The sequence below is a fragment of the Cupressus sempervirens genome, chromosome 2, assembly GCF_028749045.1.
Source record: "Cupressus sempervirens isolate cs-2001-9-10 chromosome 2, ASM2874904v1, whole genome shotgun sequence".
Taxonomy (NCBI): domain Eukaryota; kingdom Viridiplantae; phylum Streptophyta; class Pinopsida; order Cupressales; family Cupressaceae; genus Cupressus; species Cupressus sempervirens.
Genome location: NC_143119.1, coordinates 477,301,534 through 477,325,195, shown reverse-complemented (window position 1 = coordinate 477,325,195; position 23,662 = coordinate 477,301,534). Strand labels below are relative to the sequence as shown.

The 23,662-nt window shown below is 33.9% G+C and overlaps 1 protein-coding gene across 2 annotated transcripts in view; it reads left to right on the top strand.

Annotated features, from left to right (window-relative positions):
• The first annotated feature begins 487 nt into the window (after window positions 1-487).
• Window positions 488-23,662, top strand: part of LOC149573105 (1,4-alpha-glucan-branching enzyme-like) — a 245,336-nt gene continuing 222,161 nt past the window's right edge. For both annotated transcript variants that reach the window (XM_089814283.1, XM_089814282.1), the window contains exon 1: window positions 488-642. In XM_089814283.1, coding sequence (XP_089670409.1) covers window positions 583-642 — 60 coding nt within the window. In that variant the 5' untranslated portion in view covers window positions 488-582. The remainder of the gene's footprint in view (window positions 643-23,662) is intronic.

The window sequence follows — 23,662 nt, the reverse complement described above, 5'->3', positions numbered from 1 at the left end:
TATATATAATACATGAGAGTTATCATTTTCGAAGTGTCTATTTTCATCAATCCCAATATATATATATATATATATATATATATATATATATAAAAGCTAATGACAACATCCAATAATAAAAAATGAATCCAAAACACCAAAATATCACATTACTATTAAATATATTATTATCATTATTATAAATATTAGACCTCGAGTAAAGACAAAACCAATTTTTATTTAAAACTAAACTCCCATTTGTGTGTGCAAGCTCCTAATTAGAGAGTGCTGAGGTGAGAGTGCCATTGAGGGCCTAAATTTGTTGGTTGACCTTATCAATTATTTTTATTATTATTAAGATTTTATCATTTAAAAGAAGAGATGAGAGTACTTTATATATTGATTGAAGTTAAACCAAAATAGGCAACTTCAAATTTGGGGCCCGGTTACGTTCCCGATGGCCAAAATATCTTTGCTGTAACACCGACGGAAAATGTCTTTACTTGACACGAACGTGAAGAATAGCAGAGCTGTGCTTGAAATAAATATACGAAGTGCGTTGGCAGGGTAAGGGTGGTCTGAGTGTTGGCGGTAAGAGGAAGAATGCATATGCATGCAACCAGCTTGCCTGCAAATCATCTATCGTCGGCTACGTATGCCAAGGTTGTCTCTTTTCCCTTCCCTTGCCCTGCCCTCTGTATTTGCTCCTGGAAATTGCTGGGGTAGCAAAGATCCACTTTTTCCTCTCCCTTGCCTCCATAATTTAAATTTTCTTCACTGTTTTGGTTTTTGGATAGCATTTCTGTAGTTGAACATTTTCCATGAGCAGATATGATAGTCGCTTGAATTTATTTTAGTTAGTTTTTAGCACAGATGAATTAAGATGAGACGAAAGGAATATCTACTTAATCAGGACACCAAAGAAGCTAAAAATGAACGGAAATGCGGCACACCATCAGTGTCCAGTGTTGGATATGTAATTTTCCAATGTCGATCTTCCTGAACAAGTTGTTCTAAACATGAGATTGGAAATTCTTGTTCTTGTTACGTTCCCCTGGACCCCTCTCCCGAGGCATGCTAAAAGGGGATATTTTCCGTTTTCCATTTTAAATTTTTTGCCCCTTCCAATTTATGTTAGTGATTTATAATTGCTGCCCTCTCACAGTCCGCCTGCCATCATCAACATATTTCGGCGTTGTCGGGATGCTTCTTCCCATGACAGAAACTCGGAGAATTACTGGTTTTTCTCCCTTCTCTGTACGTCCTGATAATAGTTTATTTCCTCTGTTGTGAGAAGCGCGAACTATATCGAGATTGATGCATACCTATGGAGTTACAATAATGGGTGTCTCTGTAAATATAACTGAGCCTTAGTTTGCCACAAGCAGTTAATCATAAAATGTAATGATTTGGGGCAGATTAGAACACAGATTTATATGTTTTTCTACAGCATTGAGTGCTAAACCCATTCGCTCACAATAGCGTATTCAGCTCATGTTAAAGGATAGGAAGAAAAAAATACCAAAGCATTTCAGTATATTCAGAATTTGATCCTGTATGCCATTTGGGCAGAAATTTCCTTAATTAGGTCAGGGAAATTATACGAACTGGAGCTATCAGAGATTTTTTTTTTTTTGATTGGTAAGAGGCCGAAGCCAAGGTTAATTATTATTATTTGTTGTGAATCATTATTTCGATTATTAGTTAAGCTTGAGTAGATTCGAACCCAAGACCTCCCAATTAAGAGGCTCACAATTTACCATTGTGTTGTAGGCTCTTGCCTAGAGCTATCAGAGATATTGCAACAGCTTTTGAAACAAGTAAAATAGAAATCTAAGTAAACAATATATTAAATAGGTCGCAAATGTTTTTCATGAAGAGTATCAATGGAACATCCTATAGGCTATGGCATGTGAGGAATCTTCTTTAATTGTGCTTTTGTTTTGCCAAAATACGTAGTGAAAAGAGCAGTTGTTTGCTTCTATATTTGTATGTATCGGGGACAACTTTATATCGTATACACTTCCTCTATAAGGCTGGGGTCCCATGAAGAGGGCTTCCATAAAAATATAGGGGGTGGCTGCTAAGATTTTTTAGGAATATTTAAAGGTGAGCAGTCCCTTAGTCACAGGGTTTGCCGAATTTTCGGCTTGAGGTTTGAAATTCGGCGAATTTGTAAAAAATGAAAAAAATTCGTTTAAATTCGTCATTAAATTCGTGTGAAGTTGTTTTGGGGTTTCTAGGCAAAAAAAGCTTCTAAAACAATGACCTTCACCTGCGTATATGAAGCTCGATTAGGGCAAAAATGATTGTCTGAATATCACAGTGCTGTTGTTGAATATTCCAGCGCTGTTCAAGGGTCGTGTCTGATGGCTTTTGTCTACTCCAACCTCCTGCCATTCGTCTACTCCAATCTCCTACCATTCATCTATTCATTTCTGTTTGCGTTTGCTTTACTCTTTGTTTACTCCATTCGCTCCCTGTTTATAGATACTGTGTCATCCACGACGACCATTTGCGCTTGACGGTCTCGCTTCAATAACATTTGTATTTATTTATTGTGGTTGGAAAGTTTAAAAAGATTATAATAATCATTGTTATTTTTATTATTATGTTTTAATATTATATAGATTATGACAATAAATACCCATAAAAAAGATTATGATAATAAATTTTACGTTTATTATTCCTGTATTACTAGTAAAACATTTGTATGTGTATTTATTTTATGTACAAAAATATTTATATTTTGTGTATAATTTATGCTATTTATTTATTTATCATCAATAAGATATTAATATTTTGCATACTTATTTACGATTATTAATTAATTAATTATTACAATATTATTTTTATTTTTATTTTGTAATATTCACAATTTTATTTTAATAGTAAAGATTAGATAAAAATATTATTATTCTTTTATTTTAATTCTTTTTATTTGCAATGAAAAGTAAAAAAAAATCATAGTCTATAATCATCTCTACAAAGTTGAACTCTCCCATGGTTAGGAATCAGGGTTATATATTTATATTTTTTTGAAAATTATATAAGTCGAATTTATTGTCGAATTTTTTTCAATTTTTTTGCCTTCCCGAACTTTTTCCGAACTTCATGGTTGTCGAACTCAAACTCGAACTCGAACCTTGTGACTTAGAGCTGCAGTCCCATGAATTTTATAATGTGTTTCAGTTTAAAAATCTTAGATCCTAAATTTAATGAAGTTGGTGATCCCATAAGTTTTATATATTGAAAATCAGCTTAAGATTTTGAATTTATTATGTTATAATTTGTGGTGGGATTCATTTTAGTTTTGGTGGGAAAATAATGAGTAGGTTAATTGTTAACATGTGGCACATTTTTCTTAAGTTGGTGGGGCTATTGCCATCCCCACCCCATTTTCACTCGCTCAAATTGAGAGGGCTAAAAAGTAGGGCTCATATTTTGTAGGAAAAGATTCCAAATAAAACTTTAGCCCCCAAATTTTATTTTCATAGGACCTCGCGCTCCTCAAAAATAGAGCCCAAGCCTCCTCCATGGGGACCCTTGCCGAAGTTTCCTTTGCACATATTTCTTATATCTCTAGATTATCTAGAAGCTACTTAGTACTTACTTTGTGCTTTTGATGCATATATAATATAGACAATTGCACATGCTATGTAGCAACAACAATCTTGTAATGCTCTTTTTTATTATTTTGTGACACTTATTTGTAATTGTATATAAATGTTGGAATCGCGTTTATGTTATTTGATATCGGTTCCTTGTGATCTTGGCCTCTAATATAGTCAAATCAAGGGTTTGCATCTTTTGACCCTTTTAGATCCAATTCAATTAGGCCTTTGATGATTAATGCCCTATGTCAAAGATCATCCAAGGTCTTCGCCTAGGAACCTTGCTCTAGATCTACTCCTTTGACCACGTTTTGGATGTATGGAGTTATGCATTAGGAGTAGAAGATCCTCTTGCTTTGTGCTGACATATTACAATCTAATCTCTTGCTGTGCAACTTTCTCTCTCAAAAAGTGATACTCACTAGATATATGCTCTGTCTTTGAATGTAGTACTCGATTCTTTGACATACTTGTAGTACTTGTGTTGTTACAATGAATGATAATAGGTTCAGTGAATTCTATCCCAATGTCTTTCAACATTTGCTTCATCTAAATAATCTGATTACAATTGTTTGTTGTTACTACATACTCTACTTCTGCCGTACTCTGTGAAATGCAATCTTGTTTCTTGCTTAGCCAAGAAACCAATCTCCCTCTCAAGAAGAATGCTCCACCAGTAGTGCTATTTCTGTCATCTACACTTCCTACCCAATCCGCATTAGTGTATGCACATAAAGTAAAATCATGTGATTTGTCACATCATAATCCATAATCAGGCATGCCTTTCAAATACTTGAAAATTCTTTTTTCTGCTGCATAATGTGTCTCTTTAGGATCTGCTTGAAATCTTGCCACAATTCCAATTGTATTAGCTATATCAGGTCTAGTGTGTCAAATAATGCAATCTGCCAATCATAGATCTGTACTTTTTCTGTTCAACAGTAGGGGATATTCATCTTTGCTAGATAACTTACATCCAATTACCATAGGAGCTCCAACATGTTTACAACTTTCCAATTCAAATCTTTTCAACAAATCTTTAAGATACTTCATTGGTGATATAAAAATGCTATCATTGTTTTGTAGAATCTGCAATCCCAAGAAGTATTTCATATCTCCAATCATACTCATCTCAAATTCTTTCTTCATTTCTTCTGAAAATGCTTCACTTGCTTCATCATTTCCTCCAAAAATAATGTCATCCACAAATACTACAACAATCGATAATCCTTTATCATTCTTTCTTAGATACAATTTACTATTAGCATTACCTTTCACAAACCCCAAATTTGTTTATCCAATCTTGCATACCAGGCTCTAGGTGCTTGTGTCAATCCAGATGCCTTTTTTAATCTGCAAATCATATCATTCTTTATTTATCAAGGGAAAACTACTAACTTGTTCAATGTATACCTCGTCTTCTAGTTCTGCATTTAGAAAAGCTGATTTGACATCCATTTGATAAACTTTAAAGTTCGTGTTAGTTGCATATGCAAAAAACATTTTTACTGCCTTTAGTCTAGCAATATGTGCAAAAGTTTCTTCAAAATCTATTCCTTCTTGCTACGAATAACCTTTACATACCAATCTTGCTTTGTTTGTTATAACTTCACCTTGTTCATTCCTCTAGTTTCTGAATACCCATTTAGTTCCAATAACATTCTTATCTTTAGGTCTAGGAACTAATTCCCAAGTCTTGTTCTTTTCAATGTGATCCAATTCTTCTTTCATAGCTTTTATCCAATAATCATCTTCACAAGCTTCATCAACATTCTTAGGTTCAACTTGAGAAATTGAGCATAGTTCTTAATGTACCTTGTTCCTTGTCATAACTCCTTTGTCTTTGCTTTCAATAATATGTTCAACATGGTTATTCTTTGTCACATTCCTGTTAGGTGTCACTGTCTCGACTTTGATTTCTGTTCTAGGTTGTTCTCTCTATTCTTCTCTTTGTATTTCATTATGCAAATTAGTGCTAGTTTCATAAAACAATTCATGCTCAACATTCTGTTAGTTCTTGGATTAGTCTCTTCATCATAATTATAATCAAGTATCCTTTCCTGAATTCTAAACTTCTCATCAACTTTCACATTTGCACTCTCAACAATAGTCTTAGATCTCTAATTAAAACATCTATATGCTTTGCTTTTCAATGAATAACCAAGAAACATTCCTTCATCATTTTTAGAATCAAACTTTCCAATGTCATCATCTCTGTTAATATAGCATTTACTTCCAAAGATTCTAAAGTACTTAATAGTAGGTGCATGTCCAAACCAAAGTTCATACGAGGTCTTACTACTGCCTTGTCTAATCTGCACTCTATTTATAGTATATATTGCTGTATTCACTGCTTTTCTCTGAAAGATATGTGATACATTGTTTTCCAACATCATTGCTCTTGTTGCTTCAGTCACTGATATGTTTCTTCTTTTTGCTATCCCATTCTGCTTAGGTGTCTTACGGGGGGGGGGGTTGAAAGCTGTCTCTTTATACCATTGTCTTCACAAAAATTGTTAAACTCATTTGCAATGAATTCTCATCCTCTATTAGATCTTAAACATCTAATCTTCAAACCAGATTCATTCTTAAATATCTTGAGTTTCTCAAAAGCTTCATATTTTCTATAAGAAATGCAACCCACATCGTTATAGTGAAATCATCAACAAGAATCATAAAATACTTTTCACCATAGAATGCTCCAGCCTTTGTAGGACCACTCAAATCTGTGTGCACAATCTCCAATTTCACAAAAGTATTATACCTTTTGCTCAAAAAAGAACTTTTCTTCTGTTTTGCCATCACACATTCTTTACACATCATGTTAGTAGGTTTCACAATCTTAGGAAAATTTCTAACTGCAAATGTAGTACTAAACTTCACAATGTTATCAAAATTGATATGACAAAATCTCTTATGCCACAACCAGCTGTCATCCACCTTAGCAACTAAATATGTCATTTCAGTAGGATTCAATTGAAATACATTACCTATTGTTCTTGTACTAGTACCAATCAATGTGCCATTCTTATATTTGATAATGCAAGTCTTCTTTGTAAATTGCAACTGATATCCCTTATCAACAAGCTGTCCAACACTCAAAAGATTATGTTTCAAACCATCCCCAAAATAAACATCATCAGTGCTGGTCTTTCAATCAAGTGTAATAGATCATTTTCCTTTTATGTGACATGCTGCATTATTTACAACTCTAACTATTCCACCATCATAGCTATTGAATTTAACACATTTGTTCATATCTCCTGTCATATGATGGGAACAACCACTATCTATAATCCAATCAGACTTTTTCTTTCAATTTGTGATATTAATGCTTTTTCCTCTCTTTTCATTTCATCTTTTTCAGAACTCTCTTCTTTAATAGCAACAAATCCAATTTCATTATCTTCCTCATTATCACTATCATTTAGAAAGTCTACCATTTTGAAATCAAATTCACCATTCTCGTTGACATAAAAACAATCCTTAGGTACTCTTGACTTGTAAGGCTTTATAGGCTTAAACTTCTTTACTCTTTTAGGACATTTAGAAGACTAATGACCAAGTTCATTGCGTGTCCAACACTAAAAGAATTGTTGCCTTTAGGTTCTCTTCGCATAAGCAGGGCAAGTCCTTCAATCTTTTTGGCTTCTTCAATCACATCCTTCTTACTTTTTCTAACCAACCATAATTTTGGACCTATGCATAGTAGGTGTGTCTTCACCTTTTCTTTCCAGCTATTATAGTTAACTCCATCAAACTTTAGACTACCTTTCTAGAAGTGTGCCATAGATTTCCTTAAGTGGTTAAGCTTTTCCTTCAAGGACCTGATGCTCTGATACCAATTGTTAGAAGGTAAAGTCCACCAAGATAACTGAGAGGGGGGAGGGTGAATAAGTTATGCAACTAAAACAACTCTTAATATCTTTATTAATTCTGAAACATGTAAACAATAGATGCAACAATCATAGAAAGATAACAATGCACAATAATACCAGATTTGTTAACTAGGGAAACCCTTGATCAGATGATGTACTCATATAAAAGTTCCTTGTTAGAGGATGGACCTTGTTAGGAGTCAATGAAATACAATTAGTACATATGAGTGCCTGTTAGGAGACTTCGAATTCTTGTTAGGAGATTCCTACCCTTTTAGGAGTTGTGCCAAACCTATTAGGAGTTGAAAGGAAGACCACTGAACCTGCTTTCCAAATAGCCTCCGTACGATTCCTTTCAAACAATACATTGTGATACAAGTGTACAACCAACAACTTTTTTTGCCAAATACAGTTCCTTTTCAGCTGATCCCGCCTCAACTGTACTAAACTCTGCTCTGATCTTGACAACTTTGCATACCAATCTTGCACAATAGATATTGCAAAGATGTGACCGTGTATCATACTTTACCACAAGGAAATGACATTTCCTTTATACCAAGTCCTTTCCAATTTACAATTATAATATAGGACCATCTTAAGATATTACAATACACGTTACATTACAATATTACATCTTTTCAATATTACAGTCAATCTGTTGGCTTATAGTCTTTATAACTTTTCATACGATGAACATCTAACCATGCTAACTTAACCAAGTCATCTTCAAAATGTCTTCAACCTCTATCTCAGCTCGCTCAATCAGATTCCATCTCTGTTAGGAGATAAAATCCAAACAACAGTACCCGCTTTTTAGAAACGTTGTCTAAAAGCTAACTTAACTAGAATCTGCAAAATTTTGTCTAGTCGTCATATCTCCGCACACACTCTTAATTGTAGCATCTAGACATATTCTACATCATAATCCCAAGTGTGCATAATCTGATCTTCGGTCCTTGAACCACACGAAGCCAATCTCTCTTTGCTATTCTACCAGTCTTCACAAAATAACCAGTATGTTGACATCAATGAAAAATTTTGTCACGAATGCAACACATAAGCTCTGAATCATGTCTCCAACAATGCTAGGATACTCCCTTGTAGTGATACCATCAACATTCATGCTAACAACTAGACCCTTTAGGTTTTTCACTAACCTCTTTGCAAATGAATATTTAATGGTTGACGCCATTGTGCATGGTTGTTAAGGTTCACTTTTGCTTGTCTTAAGATTTATTTAATCAATATCATTGATCATTGATAATGAATTTGGCTAATACAAAATGTTGCTTTAAGGGATTAGACCCCCAAAAATGGGCTTCTTAATATCATGTTTGAGCTGAATGAGAAACAATTTGCTTTGTTCTTTGCTAAGAATCAATGAACTTGCTTTTGGGATTGTAAAGATTTATGGGTAAGAAAATTTTGCCAAAAGAAGAGAAGTTGCACACATAGGGCTAGAGACTCAAGAGCAAGAGATTTGCCAGCAATTTACATTAAGTCTTAGAAATGCATTTGTAGTCCATGTTAGTTTTTGTGGTATTTTGGCTTTACCTATAGCCAAATCTCCAAAAGCTTTCAAATCAATGGGAAGGTTAACATGCTAACAAATTGAGCTATTTAAGTATCTCTTTTTCCTGTTTCTAGTTTTAGGTCTAATTATATTGCTTTCTTACATTTTATTAGTTGTTATCCTATGTATAGTCATTACTTTATTTCCATCTTTAATGTTGTACTTATAGACCGTCTCCTAATTACTCTCTTTATTATCCAACATTTGCTTTCCGTATTGCCCAACATATTGGTCTTTCTATTGTTTTGCTGATTGTCCCTTAAGAGTGTCCACTAAGAGAGGCCCTCTACCTTTACCATATTTAGAGTTTGATAAATTGGAGAACATATCTTAGCATATACATATCTAGGGAACCTTATGCGAATCTAATCTTCCTTTGGCTGGTTCTTCTTTACTCCATTTTAAGTCAAATTTGTTCACTCTTTGAAATATCAAAAACATGGTTCTCATCACATTCTTCACTTGAAATTATCTTTGTATCCTTCTTGTTGTCCCTCTCTAAAATTTTTCCTTTCTTTTATGTTTACCTCCATAGGTCTAATCTTTCTTTCCAACACATCAACTCAAATCCTATCCAATTTCTGTGGGTTCGATCACAATACTATCATCCTAAGATCAAATTAGCAGCCAATGCTATCACTTGTGCCTTTCTTCTACAAACTCCACTCAAGTCTATGTCACCGACAAATGCATGGATATAACAGATTGTCACTGATTCACACAAAAACAATCTGCAATCAATGGCAAAGTGTGTTAATGTTTGCCTATAATAATGAGAAACAACAATAAACAAGATGAACAATAAGACACAACAATTTATCCTGGGAAAACCCTCCAACTTGAGAGGAAAAACCCAACCACACCAAATATATATCTCTTTTATTAAATAATAGAGGTCTAAGTACAATGCTTCTAATTGAATTTAACACTCATCAAGCAATCATATACCTTGAATTGAGAGACTCTTTATATTGTAACTGATGGTCTCTTCATTTTCCAAATGCACGCCGCTTTATATTTCCAAACGCATTCCTCTTTGCATGTTGCATGTCTTTTCATATTTCAAAACACGTGTATGAAAGATCACCATGCAAGTAATTAATTAAGATATCTCCTGCGACTGCAAACACCGACACTTCCTCTTAGCAAAGGATATATCATTTGCAAATTGCACGACATCTTGACAAACACAATGGATACATCCATTTGTGTCAACAACAAAGCTTTATCGTAGGTTTTCTGAACGTGATATAGTCATCTCAACATGATATTCACCATGGCTACTCCCAAAGGGTGGAGAAATAGAAAATCAAGTCATGGAGTTTCACAAATGACTTCCACCATGCCTACTCATAGAGGGTGAATCCATTATACCTATTTGCAGAGGGTGGAACGAGGGCTTTCACCTTAGATTTCTCCCAAGGAAGAATGCATCTCCACTATGCCTACTCGTAGAGGGTGGATCCACCATACGTACTTGCAAAGGGTGGAGCAAGGGATTTCACCTCGAACTTCTTTGGTAGAGAAGAACTCATTAACGTGGGACTTCACCTTGAACTTCTTCCTCACAGAGAAGAACTCATTAACCAAGGGATTGCACCTTGAATGTCTCCCTCACAAAGAAGATCTCATTAACAAGGGATTGTACCTCAAACTTCTCCCTCACGGAGAAATTTTTAACAAGTCTTTGAGATGATAAGGTTCTCTCTGAGACATAACAACCTTTCGACTTCCCAAGTTAGACCCCTTCTAAATTTGATATCAACCTTTTGACCTCCTCATCCAAGGTTGCTTGTGATGGATAGACAAACTCCCTCTTAATGAAGACTCACTGTCAGTAGGGGCATCATGTTCATTGCTTGATTATCAAAATAAGAGAGCTGATTCCAAGTTGATCAGACATGGAGCTTCAGCAGTCACATTGCTACACAAGCGTGCAAACAATTAAGCATTCTATCTCTGTCACAAAAACTCCCTCTAAATTTGATATCTGGAGTTGAATAGTCTCCCTCTAAATATCATTTCGTCCTCTTCAAAGAAATTAATCATAAAAACAACCTACATATGATCTTCCTTTTTAATGAAGATATGTATCACCAATTCAGTCCCATGACTGCAAGTAGTGTCCCCATGTTCATGTCTACAGTCTGCATGACTTCGCATGTAATCTCTCATCATCCCATTGCTTCTTGATCCATCTTCCAAACAAGATTGAATAATAATTCGTAGAATCAACCTATTACAAGGAGAGATATAGAGATCAATGCTGAAAGTATACACTATTTCTAGTGATATCAAAAAAATCATGATCAATAATCAAAGGTATAATAATAGAATATTTGTCTCTTTGTAGTCTAATCTTCCTTGAAAAAGATCTCAGCATGCACACAAATATGGATCAATACACAATAATCTTATTAACAATATTGAACAATAAAAGCAGACCAAAATTCATATAATGATCATAGCACTTGCTAAACTGAATGTGACCATAACATAGAGATGCATGAAAAATAAAGTGCGAGTCATCATGCAATGGGTAAAATAGCAATAATGATTTAATAGGCAAGATTGGTACTGCAGTGAGCTCAATCAAATGTATAATGCTTATCAACAGCTTCAAAAACATCACACGTACACTTTCGTTTATCAAGTCACAATTCACACGATACTTGCTAAACTGAATGTGGCCATAACATAGAGATGCATGAAATAAAGAGCGAGTCACCGTGCAATGGGTAAAATAGCAATAATGATCTAATAGGCAAGATTGGTACTAGAGTGAGCTCAATCAAATGTATAATGCATATCAACAGCTTCAAAAACATCCCACGTACACTTAGCTTTTATCAAGTCACAATGCACACGATACTAAATCTCTGAACATCACCCTTTAATGAGAAGAATATCAAGCATAAAAGCTGCTCATACACAGAGCTAAAAGACATTTTACGATACCATCACCCTTTCGATTACGAAGAGTTATATGCTACATACAGAAAAACAACACCAAAAACAAAAAATGCCGAGTTTCAGAAGTGAATCATCTCGTATGAAAAGAAACCCAATCAAAAGACATAGATTACTCATGATACAGCCAAAAGGTGAGTCTGTTACAAGAGCAAAACTGCCTCCACATATGAATGAACATTATAAAAAAGGTGTTGATAAAAATAAAAACCGACAGAGAAAGGAAGAACAACAAAAGGAAGAAGAAATGAAGTCAAGCCAGCAATGAACACACCATATTTAAAACGTGTAGACTTAAGCGTAGGCACAACAAAGATGACACCAAATCATCATTTATGTGGAACCTAGGAAGGCAGAATAAATAAAGAGAATGAACCTGATGCCAACAGCATATGAGACCATAAATATATGATGCCAATGTATAAGGTTCAAACAGAAGTGAAGGAGAACGAACAAGACTTCAAATGAACTTGAAACTATTTACAAAACTGATAGAAGAGCAGACTTCACTCAACAACACTACAAGGAACTCAAATAGGACACAAAAGAGATCAAATGAAATCAGAAATTGCTGAGACGATCAACACAGTAAGATCTATCTCATTGCTGCCATTGAATTCAATACACACAGATTTCCTACCTGATACTCATTTCAGTCTGTAACAGATACACAAACTAGTGAGCAAGAGTAACTCCCTTATTGCTATTATCTAACCCATTTTGATACCATGTTAATGTTTTGGCCAGAAATAACGATAAAACAACAATAAACAAAATGAAGAACAATAAGACACATAAAGACAACAATTTATCCTGGGAAAACCCTCCAACTTGAGTGGAAAAACTCAGCCATAGCAGAAATATATCTCTTATTATTATATAATAGAGGTTGGAATTCAATGCTTCTAACTGAATACAACACCCATCACACAAAATCATATATATCTTGAATTGAGAGACCCTTCATATCATAACCGAAGGTCTTAGTTACCAAGTTTGGACCCTGTTGCCCGGATCCAGGTCCAGGTTCACATGCAGCTCGCTGCGGGTCCGGCCAGGGTCCTTATTTTGGACTGTGGGTCCATTAGGGTTCGTGTTGGCCGGGTTTGGATCCTGCTGCCTAGATCCGAGTCCAGGTTCACGTGGGTTTGGGTAGGGTCCTTATTTTGGACCATGGGCCTGCCCAGCGCGAACTCATAGTTCAAAAGGACCTTGCCCGGACCTGCGTGAACCTAGGTGAACTCGAATGGACCCATGATGGCGAACCTAGGAGGACTTGTGGCTAATCCAAGAGGACCCAGAACGAACTCGGGAGGACCTGCGGGTTTCTCTTTTTTTTCTATATATAATGCATATATATATATATATTTATATATATATACTCACGAACCCACCCACAAACCCAAATGGGAATTTTTTTCTTGCCCGAACTCACGAACCTGAACCCTGAACTCAAATTTGTCCCCAAACCCGAATCGGCAACTTAGCCGAAGGTGTCTTCAGTTTTCAAATGCAACTCTCTTCGCATGTTGCATGTCTTTTCATATTTCCAAACACATGTATATGAAAGATCACCATGCAAGTAATTAGGATATCTCCTGCAGCTACAAACATCAACAAAGTGCTCTAAGTACTATAAAAGGTCCTCCAAAATGGCTAGATCAAAGAAGACAATTCTTCTATTGAGAGCTGGGGGGTGGATCAGTAGAAGAGACAAGATTCAGATCCTCAAAGGTTCAACCAATTAAATCTTTTGATTAACATAACATAACTTGCAGCCAAAACTGAAAGAGTGCAACCACCCTATGAAGCCAACACACAAGAAATATGTGGCAAACCGAGAATGGGAAAAAACACAGTGAGAAATGCTGCTAGGATCTCCTGCCCTAATCCAGCCTCACGAATAAAAATGTTTTCAAAGTTTAGGGCACCAACCCTAAGGAATCGTCAAATTCCTTGTTAGAGCAACAACTCTTACAAATTCACCACTTAACAACCTGAGCACCAACCCAACATCCTAAAGGCACCAACCATAAAAATATTACAAATCAAATAACTTGTTAGTGTTCTCAGACTTGAAATACAATCAACAGTATTGAAACTGTACAAGTAAATTCTTACAGACTGAACATTATAATCTTTAGATATTGTTAAACAACTTAAAATTTGATAAACTTAGTGATCTGCAAACAAAGTGTTAACAAGCTTGGAACTGATAGCCTCCTACAGGTTGACTGTTTCCACAGACTCAATTCCTGTTTGGGCAAACTCAAGCCAATAACATTATATATCTCACTGTATGAAAATAATTGATCTGATTTACTCTGGAAAACATTTTCTTTGAAAATTCAAAATTCACTTATAATACTTGTCATTTCATTGTAGATTACACACTTACAACACTCTCCAACCTTTCAATATGAAATGCACATTCTCAGCATCTCCTCCTAGTTTAATCAATGATTTTTTAAAGAAAATCTTTGCACTAAATGTTATCACGCACTCCTTGTTTCACATTTTCTTTTGATAGACATGTTGTAGAGAAACTTAGTGCTTATTTGATCTCATTCCTAGCATGCTTATATAGTTTCGCTTCATCTTCATTGGTTCAAAATACAGTTTGAGGCATTTAGAATATGATTGCTTAGTTTCAACTGCCTAAGCAGTTACAACTGATGCCTTTTACAACCAAAGTCCTTATTGCAAGTTGAATTGTCTTTGTATTGCCGAAGGATAACGTCTGTCATTGTTTAAGGGGTGACTAACTATTGAATTTACTAACTGCAAAATAGTTGACTATTGTCGACTGCAGACTCAGTTATAACCAAACTTAAACAAACCCAACCAAGTTAATAACCTGATGCATTAGAGTTGAGACAAATTCGATTTGAATTACAAAATATTCTGCATAAAGACTTTCTCCGTATAGCATTTCATGGATTTATGCATTATAAAAATTCTGTGTAAGTAAATTTATTTACATCCATCATTGCATTACCATTTTTCTCAGAAATCTTCTAAAATGACTGCAAACTACAATAATTTTGGTTTGTATACTATGTAGATCCACTTTTCACACACATCAAAGAAAGACTTCATTCTGTTTGATATATTTCATCGTGTTATTTTCTGTATTAGACATCAGTCTTTGAATCAATAACCTTGACTGATGTGAGAGAGAACTCCAGACCAACCAGCATTATCTAATTTCTGTGAGTATAAAATTTACATAGGTAATACTAAGATATCATATAATGTTTGAAAAATTATATGAACTACTGCATCTGAACATTATCAACTTTAATATCTCTATTCACATCATTAACAAAATTGTCTAACAATCTCCTCTTTTGGCATTGACGTCGAAACTTCAAACTGCAACAAAACATGTTTAATCTATATAAACACAAAAAATATAAAGACTATAATCTGAAACTCTAGAAAGCCAAATCTGAAACTGTATCAATATAGCTCTGCCCTCAAAATACAACCAGAGCATTTGCAATAAAAACTGAAATAAACCTGCAATTTCTATTAGAATATTATAATGTTTCTTTATGGTTATCTTAGTTAGTCTTTAGTGTATTAAGTAGTTTCTATTTTTGTCTTAGTTCACGATTGTTTCTTTTAGCAACATTGTCTTTGTAAATCTATATAAGGAGTTTTCATCTCTTCTGTTTATTACGACTTCAACATCAATTTACCATAACATGGTACCAAAGCAGGTCGATGGGGTTTCATAAAATTTGGTGAATTTTTTAAGAAAAAATTGAGCCTCTTTTGATTTGGATTTTTTTCCAGATTTTTTTTTGATTTTATGAAACAAAAATCGTTGGAGGTGTTCTATGAAAATTTTGTGGTTCATTTTCAAAGATTTTTGCTGAAAATTGTTAGCCTAGTTGAGGGTTTCGATTGTTCAATTTCTTGGTTTATGTAAAAGTCTCTAATTTTCAAAGGTTGCATGTATTTGCATGTGCTGTTTTACCATGCCTTCAGTCTCATGTTTTGCTGCATGAAGGCTTCTTTGATAGGTTTTCATAATTTTCCCTTAAAAAATTTCTAATGGGTTTTAACTTTTCATAAATATTTCCCTTAAGAAATTTTTGATAAGTTTTCATAATTTTTTCCTTAAATTCTTTTTTTGATGGTTTTTCATAACTTTTCCCTTCAATTTTTTTTTATGGGTTTCTATAATTCTTTCTTAAACAATTTCTGATTTTGTAATTCACAAAGTTGTGTGGGATTCCTTTGTGGGTTTATAATATTTTTTCTTCAAAAATTATATGCTAGGTTTTACCATTTTTTCCCAAAAATGAAGCCTTGTATTTTTTGATCCATGTCCCATATTTTTTTGCCTGGTTTTGATTGATCTTTCACCTCAAAAATAATGTTTGGTGTTTTTTGTTTTTTTTCCTAAAGAATCGTGGCTTTTTGTAGTTTGTTTTGGGGCATCATGCTCATCTGCAAAGTTTGGAGGGTTTGTCGATTTTTCCTAAAAATCGTGTTAGCTGTTCTAAGTGTTTGTCTTTGTCTCCAAGGAAGAGCAGCTCCGTTATCCAACATCACGTTGGATGTTTTTTAATGGGTCAAATGTTTTGTTGATTCTGGGAGGGTTAATGGTAGACTCATCTTAGTGGTAGAGTCGATGATAGGCTCTTGTCTCTTTTTGCAAATCTTTTTGAAGAAGGGGTAGCCTTCTCTCTTCTTTTCTATATGGATTTTGGCTTCTTAGTCATTAACATTTAATAGATCCAAGGAGGGTCTTAGCAGCAAAATGTTTTGCAGAATTTGTGACCAAAAGACAATAGTCTGACAATGACCATTAAGGGAGGGTATTAGAATATTAGAAATTATCTTTAATGGTTATCTGAGTTTATCTTTAGTTTATTAAGTAGTTTCTATTTTTTGTCTTTAGTTCACAATTTTTTCTTTTAGAAACATTGTTGTTGTAAATCTATACAAGGAGTTTTCATCTCTTCTATTTAATACAATTAAAACAACATTGATTTACCACAACAAATTCTTTTCCTTTGACATCAATGACAAAGGGTCAGGGACAACAAATAAGACAATGAAATACTCCCCTTGACTAGGTGCTTGTTTGTGGGCAAAACTAGGTAATAGTTACAATCCCAAGCTTGTGATGAAGAGTCTCAAAAGTTTCCTTAGGAAGGGGTTTGGTAAATATCTCTGCTAATTGATTCTTATTGGCAACATGCTCAAGTTTGAACCCATGATCTGCAATTTTTTCCTAAAGAATTGATACCTTATAGGTATATTTTTAGTGTGAGAATGAAGAACTGGGATATTAAAGATATTAATTGCACTAGTGTTGTCACAAAGAATGAAAATAGGCTTACAATAGATCATCTTTATATCCTTGAGTTTTTCATCCACAATAGCTGTGTACAATTTGAAATTGCAACAATATATTTGGCCTCGGTGGTGGATAAGGTCACATGCTCCTGTTTCTTGCTCGACAAAGAAATTATCTCCCAAAAAGAATATACCACCATTAGTGTTGTCTGTCATCTTGACAGCATAGTTCGCTTCAGGATCTGTCATTGTAGTCAATGTTTGAGAGGAAGATGAAGCTTGGTCAGATTGAATGGTATAGATTTGTAACTGATTTGTTTTCCTGACCATTATCACCTTCAACAGATATATCATTATAATTGAGAAGTACCTGAATAGTAGTTTTCAGACGGAAATATTTTTTAGTATCATGACCAAGTTGATGACGGTATTGACAGAAAACTTTAGGATCAAAGTATTTGAATTGAGATTTGGATGTGTCAATGAGTTAGAACAGAGGAACTGTTAATACATTAGTGTTAAGTGACCTCAACATCATATTATGCAAAGATTCATAAAGCTGAGTAATAATTATGAGCAAGTGTTTAGATAGATGACAAAGGAGCCACACTTTTGGATATTGCTGCCACTTGTTTATCAACATTGTTGGCTGAGTTGTTGATTTTGATGAAGGTTTTTGGTCTCTAAAATTTGTTGGAATTGTTGGATGTGGCATCACTCTTATCAACAATAGCCATTGGAGTGGTTCTCTTAAATTGACTCACTTGAATTTGATAATTATGAGGCACTGCACACAATTGAGTAACAGAGGAGAATTTAGATAGGAGAATCTGATGTCTACTGCCTTTTTGTATATTAGCAATGAAAATGCGTTTACATTAATATTGGGCACAAGATAAGAAACTTGAGCATGCAAATGGTTAAATCTACCAATAAAATTAGTTACTCTTTCTATAGCATTTTGTTTACAATGCATTAAATTAGTCAAAGAGATTTTAGGATCAATGCTGTTTTGAAATTATTTAATGAAAGCATTAGCAAGCTTTTGGAAGTAATCAATTGAATAAGGAGGTAAAGAACAATACCATTGCAAGGCGTCTTCTTGAAAGGTTCTTGTAAACAACTCTGCCATGAACCTATAGTCGTGAGAGAAATCACTACATAGGGCTTGAAAAGTTTTAACATGAGACAAAGGATCATCCTCGTTGTTATAAGCCTCAAGATGAGGAATTTCCATATATTGCAGGACACCAACATGAATGATAGCCAAAGACAAAGGACTAGCAATATTACAAGTGGGAATGTTGCACTTGGATTGAGTCATTAAAGCAATCTGTTGTTGCAAAGAAGACAGAACATGAGCCAAGCTATTAATGGTGGAATCGGTAGAAGAGATAGTACGAGGGGGAATGTTGGAAATGTTAGGAATATAGTTTGAAAACGACGAAATGGTTGAATATAAAAAGGGAACTCTATGGTAAGTGGGCACGAAAAAAGGCAATGGAATACATGGAAAATTTTTATGGAGAGAAGGAAGAACATGATTAGGAAGCCTCTCATGTGTAGGATTGGGATTTTGAATTCAAGTTGTTATGATAGGTGGGGCATAAGTGGGCACACTAGGAATGAAAGTAGTAATAGGCATAGAGGTGTCAACGCAAGTAATAGGTGCAACAAAGCTAACTCAGTAGCACAATCTATAAGAGGTTGCATCAATGAGATGAGAGATAGTATGCAAAATGTTAATGCCATGCTTATCATTATGAATAATATTCCTTAAGCCTTCTATAATGGAGAGGATCTCAGGATTGTAGTTTTCTTGACCTTGCCATTGTTCAAAATTTTCAAAGTTATGGGAAAGCTTTTGGAGTTGCACAAAAGAAACCCTTACGACTTCTTCATCATGAGAAGAATGAGAAAAGTGATTCTCCATGATAGGGTTAATTTCATTAAGATGCATGTTGATCTCATAAAGATTCCTAGGAAAGGAGGGCTCAGTATTAAAGGAACTCATAAGTCTATGACTTCTAACTGTTATAGGTTGGACTCAAACTTATAATACATGCAAAAGGGAATGAAAGGAAAGAGAAATGCAATGCAATTATGAGATTTGGAAGAATTATGCAATTCAAAAGAAAGTCTTTTATGAAAAGAAACTTAACTATCAAATTAAAGCATGTGACGTAAATCATATGCAAGAAGAAGTGAGATTGCAATGATTATAAGAATCTATGGATATAAATGTATACAATGTAACAAAGATATAATGCATACAAATTAGATCTAATTAGAGAGGAAATCTAACACCAAAAATCAGAATGAAAGTGTTATAAGTTGGGTTCACCAAAATGTACCAATATGAAATGGTGAGCAATGCTAGGAATGAAAATCACTTACCAAATCATATTATGACATTAGCTAAAGTCCCCAAAAAGCTCACCTTCAAGTAGAATTTGATGAGCACAATAAAAAAATGATGAAGGGACGTCAATGCAAGATCTAGGTGAGTGGGAATTCGATTCTATTCCTTTGGTGTTATTGTGATGAATTGATATGATTGACGTTATGATAAAGGAAATGACAAATTATAATGTATGATACAAATCTAATCTATAAAAGTAAGTGCAACAGGAAAATGGAGAAATGAACTTGCCTTGAAGATTGATAAAAGAGGAAAAAATGACCTCCAGCTCTGGATTGTACTATCTATAGGATGTTAGAATCAACTCTAGATTTGAGACATTGATGCTTGTAATTGTCTTCTGTGAAGTTTGTAGCCAAAAAGTGTAGAACAAGGTCGTCTTGGTTGACCTAGTCCTGGAAATGGTTGGAGAAGTCGACCTAGTTGTCTTTTAGGTTCAAATTTGATGAGACTTTCTGAGGGCTTGCAATTGGTTTTGAGACTCAAATTGAGTTCCACAACTCTTGAAAGTGTTCTTGCACAAAAAAAAGAAGGGTAAAAGGTTGTGGAAAGGGGTTTGGCTTGGTCAAATCCTTGTTTAGGATTTAAATTTAAAATGAAATAAAGATTGCATAAAGAAAAGTAATATAAACAAGATATTAGATTCACCTTGCATGTAAAATCGTCACGGATGAATGTTGTTATCCATCAAATCCATGAAGATGCTTGTATGTGCATGCTTGTGATTTATTGTAGAATCAATGATGCCTCCACAAATGCATGGATCTACATTTGCCAGTTGTAGATCTTGAATGAATGCATGCTTGATAACCTGAATGGAGAGGAGAGAGAAGAAGAGTGTCTATATGGATCTTCTTGCTTGCTCGTGAATTCTTCTACTTGTCCATCATGGGAGAGAAATTTGCATCAATGAGAGAAGATTGCCTTTGCTTGAATGAATCTTGTAGAAATAAAGACTTGGAAATCCTAGATTTAGTACTTATCTATAAATCTTTAATCGTCCACTTCAATTACACAAGTTGAATTGCTTATGCTCTTGACTTGCTTGCACTAAGAGATATGTGGTTATGTCAAAATGAGAGGGGAGAGTCCCCTTTTATATTCATTTTGGGATTCAATATAATTTCAGGATGACCACAAATTTGGGAATTGGAAGAAAACCCCACAATCAAGCCCTGAAACAATTTTGAGCATGAAAACCTAAGACAAGGTTGACTTGTCTAACCTGGTCCAAGTAATTTTCCCTCCAACTTTCCAAAGATTTGGGGGAGTGTGATAGAAAGCAGAAGGAGAAATTATGGGTTGCTAGGATCAAGCAAACCGAACATTTGTATCTAGAAATCACCAATACGGGGTCTAATAGGTCCTAGAGCTTCTAATTATGGGTGCTAATTATTTAGGATGATACATTAACAAATAAGCTGCATGCAATTTACTCCAATTTGTCTAGTACATTGTATAGAAAATAATAAAATATTAAAATTGGATTAGAGATTCAAAAATGAGATATAAATATTGCCTTTAAATTTTTAGTAGAGTAACAACAAAATCCAATCCCAATCATTGGACTTATAGTAAGATTGGATAACTAGAAATATGAATTTGAAACACAAGTGAGACACCTAAGTGATATCCCCAATAGACAAGTCCAATGCCTCCACGCTCATGGGTTTCTGTCCTCAAACCTTGTTAAAGCTAAAGCTTCCCACAATTCTCCAAGAGAACAAAATGAAACATACACAAAGGATAATGAGAATGAGCCTGTCAATGTTCCTTTAATGCACAACCCTATGACTTTTCATTTTCCCTTCTGCCTATCTCTTCATATTCCTCTTTTGAGTCTCTTTATTCGGCCTCTTTTAAATGGAAATAATTTATTGTTTTATTCACTAAGCTCCATCAAGTCATTATAATACTTTATTAAATAATTAAATAAAGTCATCTTTAAATTTGATGTAATTTGACAACTTAAAATTTAATTATTTAATTGACTACTAATGCCCCTCCAAAAGGGGACATTACATTCATTCTCCTAAATTTCTTTGCATTCAAAAGCCATAGAGGAAAACAAAACATTGACTTTGCCCTAAAACAAAAACTAGAGCCCATCATGTTTGCATTGGGGCTGATAGTACTTGCCCAAAAACTAGTTGTAGACCAAAAAAAAAAAAAGACACAGACCCAAATTTTAGGCTCCTCCGCGCTTGTATTTCAACGAACTTGTCCTTCTTGAGGTTCTTCTTTGGTATTGACACACATGTCTTGTTGGAACTAGAGCCATCTGAGCTTCAACTTACTTCATCATGACTGTCATGTCCCCATTTTAAGATTGAAGTTTAATAATAGTTAAAGAATAGAGTTATATTAAATAAATAATGATAATAAAAATCATATATTACAATTAGCATTAAAACATCAAAAATAAGAAATAATAATAAAATATTATTATTATATATAAATAATAATAAATGAAATGTAAAAAATAAATAACAACAATATTATATAATTTAGTATCAAGGAAATAAGATAAATAATAAAATTACAAGGAATGAATAAATAAATAAAATTAACTACAAGAGATAGTATTATAGAAAGTATGTTACCTTTCTAGATGTGATTTAATGATAAATGATAATAAACCTAAAATAAATAAGTAAATATATAATATATTAATATAAATGAACTAAATCTAATGAAAGGCCAAGAGATATGTAATAAAGAGACATGATTCCTTCAAAATAAGATACAAGAGGCAGGAGAGTTCATTTAAAAAACGAAAGAAGAAGAAGATGAAAAGAGAGGATTAAAAGAAGGATTAATAGAAGAGGAAAGGGATGTGAAGAAAATAAGGAAGTGGATTTTTTAACATACAACAATGATGGAAGGATGTGACTCTTTGAAAGGGTTGTAAATTATAAAGGATTGTGACTTTTTGAATGGATTGTAATTGTGAAAGGTTATGATCTTTTGCATTGATTATGATTATGAAGGGTTGTGACTTTTCAAATGGATTGTAATTATGAAGGGTTGTGACTTTTCAAATGGATTATGTTTGTTAAGGGTTGTGACTTTTCGAAAGGATTATGATTATGAAAGGTTGTGACTTTTCAAAAGGACTGTGATTATGAAGCGTTGTCATATTTTTGAAAGAGGCTCAATTCCTATATAAATATGCAGGTGCTTATATAGATAAACATGTTAATAATGATGAAATCATAACCTTATATATGATATATTATCTGAATATATACAAGAAGTATTTTCTAATGATCCCTTATTGAGTTCATTCTTGATTTGTTCTTAAACTCCCAATTTGGGTTTGAATTATACTTGGGAATGGCGACTTGTAGTGTTTCATACAGGGAGAATAGTAATCCCCAATAATTATTGTATATCATTATGCATTTAGATCATATTTATGAACTATACATACTTAAACCTATATTCCTCAATCCTCTCCTAATCACCAAACTCTAATGCAGATGCTAGAATTTTTGTGTTGGGTAGAAACAGTCTCCAAGAGGCTCTCTCATGAACAAAGTCCATTTGGGAATCTTCTCACCGTGACCGAATTACTCTCCCCCTAACACACTCCCAACCCACCTGGTCATATTAGTGAGCGATTTAAAGAATTAGCTAAGTATGTATTATAATATTAAATACATTACAAATGTAAATATAGACATGACATAACCGATGTGTAAGTGTGTTTTTTCAATAATGCTAATAGATATATATATTCCTACGTTTGAATATCTTATGTTTAGAATATTTTGTTATATACAATAGATCACTCATATGTAATTCTACATATACCTAAGATGCATACTTAAATATATGTTCTCCACATATATATCCATTATATCTCGATATGTCTTAATTTATATTTATTATCAGTCATCTCCTTATT